This window comes from Mytilus californianus, unplaced genomic scaffold, assembly GCF_021869535.1.
Source record: "Mytilus californianus isolate M0D057914Y unplaced genomic scaffold, xbMytCali1.0.p SCAF_1, whole genome shotgun sequence".
NCBI classification, from domain to species: domain Eukaryota; kingdom Metazoa; phylum Mollusca; class Bivalvia; order Mytilida; family Mytilidae; genus Mytilus; species Mytilus californianus.
The window spans coordinates 21616167-21625574 of record NW_026262581.1 but is presented as its reverse complement, the minus strand read 5'-3'; the positions used below and the strand labels follow the sequence as shown (position 1 = coordinate 21625574).

At 31.3% G+C, this 9408-nt stretch overlaps 1 protein-coding gene across 3 annotated transcripts in view; it reads right to left on the bottom strand.

Annotated features, from left to right (window-relative positions):
- Positions 1–2199: 2199 nt before the first annotated feature.
- Positions 2200–9408, bottom strand: part of LOC127700677 (plexin-A4-like) — a 62046-nt gene continuing 54837 nt past the window's right edge. For all 3 annotated transcript variants that reach the window (XM_052204272.1, XM_052204261.1, XM_052204282.1), the window contains 3 exons: positions 8552–8711; positions 4329–4465; positions 2200–3527 (listed from right to left, as the gene is read on the bottom strand). In XM_052204272.1, the coding sequence (XP_052060232.1) occupies positions 3350–3527; positions 4329–4465; positions 8552–8711 (475 nt within the window). In that variant the 3' untranslated portion in view covers positions 2200–3349. The remainder of the gene's footprint in view (positions 3528–4328; positions 4466–8551; positions 8712–9408) is intronic.

The window sequence follows — 9408 nt, the reverse complement described above, 5'->3', positions numbered from 1 at the left end:
CTAGTATAATGTAAGACGACATCTACAGCGATTAGAGCAAAATTTCTTTGAAAAATCCAAACCAAGCCACATCATGATAGAATATAGTGTGGACCAATAAATGATCAAATATTTATCTCATCTGCCTACTAACAGTTGAGTTGAATATGATACAAAAGATGACTTTAGGATGATAAATACTACTAATGGACCTCTTTGTCTTCCTTATAAGGTTTCTTTTGGTCCATTTATACCTCTCATTTCCTCAAAATTTCTACTTTTTAGGCCAATAAATAAAAATTTTTGGGTAACTTTCACTCATTTATGATAGAATTGTTGTTATAAATGATTAATTGAAGTATTCAAGCTGAATGACTATCCGTATAAAAGTTTACTGTCTCCAAGGAGGTTTCAATAAGTCCTTACGTAAAGCTTAAATTTACGCCACGTTCCAGAGAGGGACATAAAAAGCTTCTCTTTTGGTGAATAATTTGTTGTTACTGCTTTAAAAATCATTTCATTTACTTAAAACTATATATTTATTAAAGTATTTCTTAGGAAAATTTGTCTAGTATAGCAGAATATAAGAAATAAGGAGAAAAAGCTCCCCAAAACTCTAAGTATGGCTTGTTCTGTCAACTAATATTCATGGTAAAGTCCTATTTCAAGGAAATTTTCTCATAAAATGTGTTTTGGAGACTCAATCCACTCAGAATATTTCATTATTTGTAATATTTCACTTAAATAGCAAGAAATTTTAACACATGAGAGTACTCACAAGGTCAAAGGTGCATGTACAGCTTCCCATATTAGGTGTAATACCACCATTGACTTTCCCCTATTAGTCTTTGTTAAATTTGCACTTTTCAAAAAAATGTGCAGAATTTATCTTTGTTTCAAATAAAGAAATACTTGGCATGAGTAAAGTTTTATCTGGTCCAGTACTATAGAAAAAATTTCACATAACATTTCATTGCATATAAGAAAGTAACCATCACTGGAAGTTAACCAACAAATTTTCCCCCTTTTTTAACCTATGTACAAGCTTTAGTAACCATGTAACCTTAAGTTTCCAAAATATTCTATAGAACCCCAAATAAAAAAATAATGGTGCTTTGAAATACCCAAGATATATGTTTATGACCCAGAAATGTTTTACTGCAACTGTCAAATTCAAGGGAATATTTTTTTTCGACCTATTTTCATATGCAACCGGATGTGACGTACTATGATTTGGTGGTATTACACCTGTATACAATTGCTGGCATTGAAAATCAAATTTGTTTTCAATCTTTCCAGTCATTGTAGTTTCTTGAAGGTGTTACCGTGAGAAATTTTATGTTGGATCTTATTCCTGGAATAATTGTTTTTCTCATAAGTTAAATTTACAAGTTTAGTTTTATACACCTTAAATTTTGATTTTAATTCACATTCACTGAGTATTGATTTCTTAAACTTTTGCCTTAAGCTTCAGTGAGATCAAGTGAAATCTTTATCATTCTCCCTTAAGACAATTTGAAATAAAACAAATGACACCTTTACTATTTTTATTTTTTACTAAAAGATTTCGCAAATTAAGCAGAATAAATAAAATTGAACTTCATTGCAAGATCGGACATTATTTTACGAGAATCATCCAGAGAATTAGTAAATCTCAACATGCATATGGCGCCAGTAGATAGAAACTACTAGAACAATTTTTGTATTGGCCTAACCTTCTAAAAGCTCAATTTTAAAAATAACACAAGTTCAAATTCTAAGCGTAAGTCATTAGAACTTACCCATGTACACACTTAAAAAATTCAAAATTTGTATTTGAACGTTTAATGTCGTGCAAGGTTACAGATAGTGTAGTATCTTTTGTGTCCATTTGTGTTTTATTTACACTAGATATTTGAGCGACTCTTAATTCCACTTTTCTTGCAAAAAGTGTTTTTATCATATTGGAATCCGTGAAAAACGCTATAAAATAGGACGTTATAATTTGGCGCTTTTTTCATGGCTAGAAACAGCGTCATAGAGCTTTTATGTCACAACCAAGTTGCGTTAGTTGATGTGCATAACCAATAGGCTGTTTGGTCTTTAAATTCAGTATTTAACTTTGGAAATTGTTGAAATTTTGAAACACTTTCATTGCACACATTTGAAACCAAACTGAATTCCTTCTTTCATAGTCTCATCCAGATTTATCCTGTTCCATGAAAACATAACACAAAAAACTTACTGAAAAGCATTTAATGTAGTTCTTTGCTCCTAACAATACAAATTATATAAATACTTCATTAAAATTTGTACAAAAAGCACAATACATAAATATACCACAACACAAAACCTCTCTTTGAGAGAAAACAACAAAGAAAATGACCTACATGGCACTAAATGTTAAAAAAATCTTGTGAAGATTTTGTTCCATGACACTCACATTTAGTAAAAAATCTCAAAAAAGATTAAAACTATGCGATTTAAAAAAGTAAAAATGCTAAAAAAATAATCTTATTGCGTAGCTTTGATTGTGCAGGCAGACATATAGTTTGGGTACTTGAAAATTTCAGGCATTTTAAATTACCCCTTATTTACTACAATAAATACAAGTACATGTTCTTTAATTCCATTATCTTTATCCTATTCCCTCCCCCCCCCCCCTCCCCCCGAAAAAACAGAAGAAGAAAAAAAAAAGATAAATTAAGAATATCAAATATCATACATTTTGAACCTTAAAATCCTAAAAATGTTTTATAAAATGTCACCTAATTCTTCAGTGTAAAAATGATAGACAAAGTTAAATACACATAAAAACATTCACTTAGGTTGAAATATTTGACAGCAGATAAATATCTTGAAAATAAGTTATTAAAATGTATATCTATAACTGACCATGTAAAAAAGAGCATTCTGGTTAATTGAGATTCAATAATACATATCAAATTTTGTAAAATGCATAGAATACATAAACGGCAGGCAGCGTTGATACCCAATCAGCTTCATAAAGGCATTTAAAAACGTATGCTGCATTAAAATCAAAATTAAAAGATCGACAGCTCAACCTATTAAAATTGTACAACTCTCATCTCAATGAAAACGTAATGATATGCGTAAGTTACAACACACTATAAAATGCTATAATTGATTGGTGTATACAACCACATTAGAACATGTTTAATGGCACGTTCAATAACAGCACAATGGTACAACCATTTTGTTCAAATGAACACAGAGTTCCTTTCCATTACAACATCTTCAATTACAAATAGTTCTAGGATTAGAGATTTTCTCTTGAAATCCTACACTGATTGTCAGAACACAACCAATTTTAGTTAAGTTCTAGAAGAGTTTGCTCCCTTTAATGACTTCCTGTTATGACAACAAAATGTCAACCAACCACCTCTAGATATTCTGAAGAACCTCCTGGTTCTATTTTAGTTGCCAATGGTTCTGTGACGTCATTTGTGTCCTCTTTGGAGACAAACTTCTTCATTTCTGTCTGGATATCTTGGAATGTAGGTCTGGCATTTGGTGTTTCAGTCCAGCATTCTAACATCAGTAAATATCTGCAAAAAATATATATCTTCCATGTTATACATTTGTTGTAAATCCTTCATTAATTATGTCATAAGACAATTTAAAATTCTTAACTGCAAAGGAACTGATTATAAATATTTGTCTCTACATGTGAGACAGGTAAGACAATATAAATGGGGCAATCTTAACACAAATGAAAAATATCAGCAAAACACAATAACTAAAAGAAAAAAAAACCAAAAACTACAGTAGGACAAACTACAATCAGGACTCAGCAAAAAATCTTGGGTGAACTTTTGAAGTGCTGCGAAAGGGTTAGCAGTTTTAGCTCCACTAATGACACCCATCATATTAATAATGAGTGACTTGCAAATACCACAGTACAAAGTCTTGTTTTTGCTGTAAAAATTTTTGAAGTTTGAGTGATGTATGAAAAAACATGAAAAATACTGATTTAACAGCTTGATGTCATTCAAAGGTTGAGTCATTTTCACTTTTTTTAACTCTACATAGCAAACTAATTAATATTTCTACCGAAAAAAAAACCAATTGTCAAACTCCTTTTATTTCACATCATTTAAACAGAAATGATAACAGCAAGAACAGGGATTTTAAAACAAATTCTTTTGAGAGAATTTTGAATACCTGTATTGCCACTTTATACTTACTCTATTGCGGTAAACATTTAAAGATCTATTTATTAAATCCTTAATTCATTGTATTCCTTAAAGTATAAATGCTTCATACATGTATATCAATTTTTCAATATTCAGAAAGAATCCAAAATACAACCGAACTACATATACTTTGCCTTTATATAACAAACTTACAATGACTCTGGACACTGTCTAGGTTTCTTCAGTCTTTTCCCACTATTTAAGTAATCTCTTATATTATTTGGTTCCACATCAGGGTAAGGAGTTACTCCCCTTGTCAACAATTCCCATAGCACTATACCAAATGACCACTGCAAAATATATAAGGATGAGTTAAGTATGACCTGTTACCTAATTTAACACAGACATATCAGATCACCTATTTACTCCATTATTAAATTGTTTTCTATAAAAAAAATTCTACAATAATACATTTGAACCACACATACATTCCAAAAAAGGTTAAGGTTTAAAGGGGCATTAGCTAGGAGATATAAAAAAAAAAAAAAAAATATGATTTTTTTTGTTCAATCATTAATGAATTTGAAATAGAGAAATAATAATTCGCTTTTAAACAGCCAGTTTGGTTCAGTTTTGTCAAATCAAGCAATGAAACATCGCTAATGAATTATTCACTTGCAAGTGAATAATTCGACCATTGAATCAAGGCTTCCAAAACGGTCATATATTCCGGACATTGGTATAATGTCCGGTAAAAGTCTGGCTGGGAAAAGCATGAAACGGTCATCTACTTTTTAGTTTTCAAGGCTTTCTTAAGAGACGGTCATTTTAACATAATTCACGATCTTTTTGACCCAACCTTTTGCCTTTAACAGCCATACATTTCCGGTCATAAAAGTGACATGATCATTAAGTACTATCAAAACAACCCCTACTTTAATACCTTCTCATTTTAATCAAGGCTAATTAGTTGTCGAACAGCTGAAATTTACCTGTTCAGGTGACAGGTAAACTATTTTGAACAGGACATTGATCGGTCTATTCAAAGTTATTTTCTTACATTTAAGCGGTTTGCATCCAATTAATTTAGTCAAAAAGATTTAAATTATCAGAAATACGTTTACAAATATGATTTGATGAAAAAATTAAAAAGGTGAAAATGAAAAATCGACATAACCACGTTGTTTGAACCAGAGACATGTCTCTGTTTGAACTAGTACAGGTGTGCGCATGTGCGCAGGTGTGAAATTTAATTATGCATCCTAATTTCTTAAAAAAAATGCTTAAATTGTCATTGATACCTTTATCTCACGTTTATTTCAAATATTTTCTTGAAGAAATAACGTAGAAAGAGCTACTTGCTCCACTCATGCATGCTTTGCAAACGTACACGGAATTTACGTATCCGTCTCTGGTCCATGTTTTACCATTGTCAAGATAACATCCGGTTAGATTTAAAAACGAAAGTAAAGTTTTTGACAACGTTATTTTGCACAAATAAAGAGTCTAAGGCAGATATAAGTACGCTGATGTTGCACACTTTGAATGCTGCACTGCCAATTTAACAGTTTACGTCAGAACTTCGAATTTGAATCAAAGAAAGTTTAATATCAATTTTTTTTAATGTCAATCATTGGGATGGCCAACTCGGCAACTGATTACCATAATTGCCTTTTGTTTACTTAGTCTTAAGGGATTAAAATGTCCGGCTGGCTAAAAATAATTTTGGAAGCCCTGCATTGAATCCATATTCATGTGAACTTTAATTGATCCCTATAGCTAGAGATGGGTTAAGCATGAACTAGACATGTTCAGTTATTAAATGGAAAAGAATGTAAACATTGAAAGTGAAACAAGGGGAAACCATTTGGTTGACTAGAAAAACTCATTCTTATACAGGTAAAAACAATTATTAACATATTTTTTTAACCTTTAATATGAAATCAAACAGACCTAGAAAATCCAATTGCATGAGTTCGCAATCTATTTATATCTATGGTTATGTTTATATTGGGTTATTTGACCGTTGGCAGTCTTTTGAGGTCACCTCGATGGTTAATTAGAAGGCATTTATACTAAAATACACACCAAATGCTGATATATACTATCAAGTCTATGCATCGTAAATTGTTTATTTTAAGACTTTTTTTAATTTGGATATGCGTTTTAGTATGTTATGTCGAATATAAGAATTTGAGTCAAATCGGTGAACATGAATTTGACAGCTAATGCCTCTTTAAACATATAATGTACTATGATATTGATTTTTACCTTTAATCTTTAGTCAGCAAAATTTGCTGCAAGGTTCACCTTTTTTCATGAAGTCACATAAGCGAAATAAGAAGACCAATGAAGAGCTGAACTCTTACATATAATCTTATGTAAGGAATACAAGAGTGCACACGCTAAAATGTCTCGCCTTCTTTACTAACCATTGATATTATGTTGATAGTCCTAAATATAAAGCTTTACTGCAACTATCAACCTTACAATCATTCAATACACTAAATATAGTTGACCTATTGCTTATAGTTTCTAAGAAACAGACTTAACCAAGAAAACTAAACAATGACCAATGAACCATGAAAATGAGGTCAAGGTCAGATGAACCATGCCAGGCAGACATGTACACCTTACAATCAACCTATGCATTAAATATAGTTGACCTATTGTTTATAGTATCTAAGAAACAAACTTAACCATGAAAACTTAACATTGACCAATGAACCAACAAAATGAGGTCAAGGTCAGATGATACCTGCCAGACAGACATATACAGCTTACAATCCTTCTATACACAAAATATAGTTGACCTATTGCTTATAGTTTAAGAAAAACACACCAAAACACAAAAACTTAACACTGAACAATGAACTGTGAAAATGAAGTCATGGTCAAATAAAGCCTGCGAGACTGACATGTGCATCATAAAATATTTTCATACACCAAATATAGTTGACCTATTTCATATAGTATTAGAAAAAAAGACCAAAGCTCAAAAACTTAAACTTTGACCACTGAACCATGAAAATGAGGTCAAGGTCAGGTGACACCTGCCAGTTGGACATGTACACCTTACAATCATTCCATACACCAAATATAGTAGACCAATTGTGTACAGTATAAGAAAAACAGACCAAAACACAAAAACTTAACTATAACCACTGAACCATGAAAATGAGGTCAAGGTCAAATGACAGCTGCCAGTTGGACATGAACACCTTACAATCCTTCCATACACCAAATATACTAGACTTATTGCTTATAGTATCTGAGATATGGACTTGACCACAAAAATTTAACCTTGTTCACTGATCCATGAAATGAGGTCAAGGTCAAGTGAAAACTGTCTGACGGGCATGAGGACCTAGCAAGGTACGCACATATCAAATATAGTTATCCTATTACTCATAATAAGAGAGAAATTAACATTACAAAAAATCTTAACTTTTTGTTCAAGTAGTCACTGAACCATGAAAAATAGGTCAAGGACATTGGACATGTGACTGACGGAAACTTCGTAACATAAGGCATCAATATGCAAAGTATGAAGCATCCAGGTCTTCCACCTTCTAAAATATAAAGCTTTTAAGAAGTTAGTTAACGCTGCTGCCGGATCACTATCCCTTTGTCGCAGGCTCGACAAAAACTAGATGGTAAATAGAGAATATCATATGGCTTTTTCAATATCACATCTGTATCAACCCAGGCACCAATATAATCCCAAGAGCTCTGTTCGAGGGATTATATTGGTTGAGGGTTGAAACAGAGTGTGATATTGAAAAAGCCATATGATATACACTTTATTATGTACATGTACCTCAAGTACAACCAACTTACCATAGATATTTTTTTCACGTGAATTTGCATAAAACATATATAAGGGGTTTGATAAAGCCCTTGTTATAGTGACTGATTACATGACGTCATACAGATCAGGGGTTTGATAAAACCTTTGCAACCGTGATTGATATCGATTATGTGACATCATACAGATTAGGGGTTTGATAAAGCCTTTGTAACCTTAACGATATCATCACGGTTGGCTGATACAGCATGATTGCCATCGATTGTATTACACAAACAATTTACTTGTATTTACTACTAAGTATATAATAATAATTTTTATTAAACCTAATGAACTTATATCATGTATATTGGTCATGTGACCTTCTTCTTATGGCACATGACCAGTCTCTCCATGGTGCAGATGAACATTAAATTATAGATGGCTGAATGATAATTAATCAGAGAACTGTCTGCTGATGCCATTGTGAGGATTATCTAAAAAGTCCCCCAATAACTTTACGTGTGTAATTCATCCATAGCTCATTCTGTGTGTAATGTGAATAAAAGGAGACGTTGGGTACACATCAATTGCACAGCAACCCAACAACACCAATATCCATAAGAAATCTAGCTTCTCTCATACTTACAACGTCAGACTTTGAAGAAAACTGGAAACTTTCCAGACACTCTGGAGCAAACCATTTAATGATTTGTTGTCTTTTATCATTCTCTGACAGGTAAAACTCAGCATTAAATAGCTGTGCATACCCATAGTCTGTCAACTTGACTTTATTGTTACTTGTTAATCTGAAATAGAGTAAACATACAGAAATAATACATTATTTCTATCTTTTATCATTTTTAATCAAACATTTTTTAAGTAAAGCATTATAGAAATTGAAAAGATAAGAGTTCATTTATAAAAGTACACTTTATACAATTTATTATAAAATTAATAACTTATCTTCACTTTGAAATATATGGTATGTACACTAGTTATTGAGCTATTCTTTTTTATATAAGTACAAAAAAATATTTAATAATGGAAACAGAATTGCATAACATGTACTAAATTTTGGAGAAAAAAATTAAATTAATAAATTGATCAATAAGTAACTTAGTCTGAAAGAATATCATATCCTGTCTATTTTTATTTTATAATTACCCTACCCCACTGTAAAATTACATAAAATGTCATTGTATATGTATCAAGCTTGCTTAAAACTTGTTACATATGCTTAGCTTTACAAGTGTTGTCCCCATATGCTTTAATTTTTCAATCAATACTCTAACTCTCAAGCTGTCTTTTGAAATATCTCGACTTGTTTCTACACTTTCTATTACAAAGATATGTATTGTTTTTGGAATCACATTTATATATTTGTGACAAATTTTTGTAAACTAATTTCTCCAGTATAAAGGGCATACCAGCACCATTTTGAATAAATCAATTCTAAATTTTCAATAAATTATTTTACATACTCATAAATCTTCAAAAGAAATG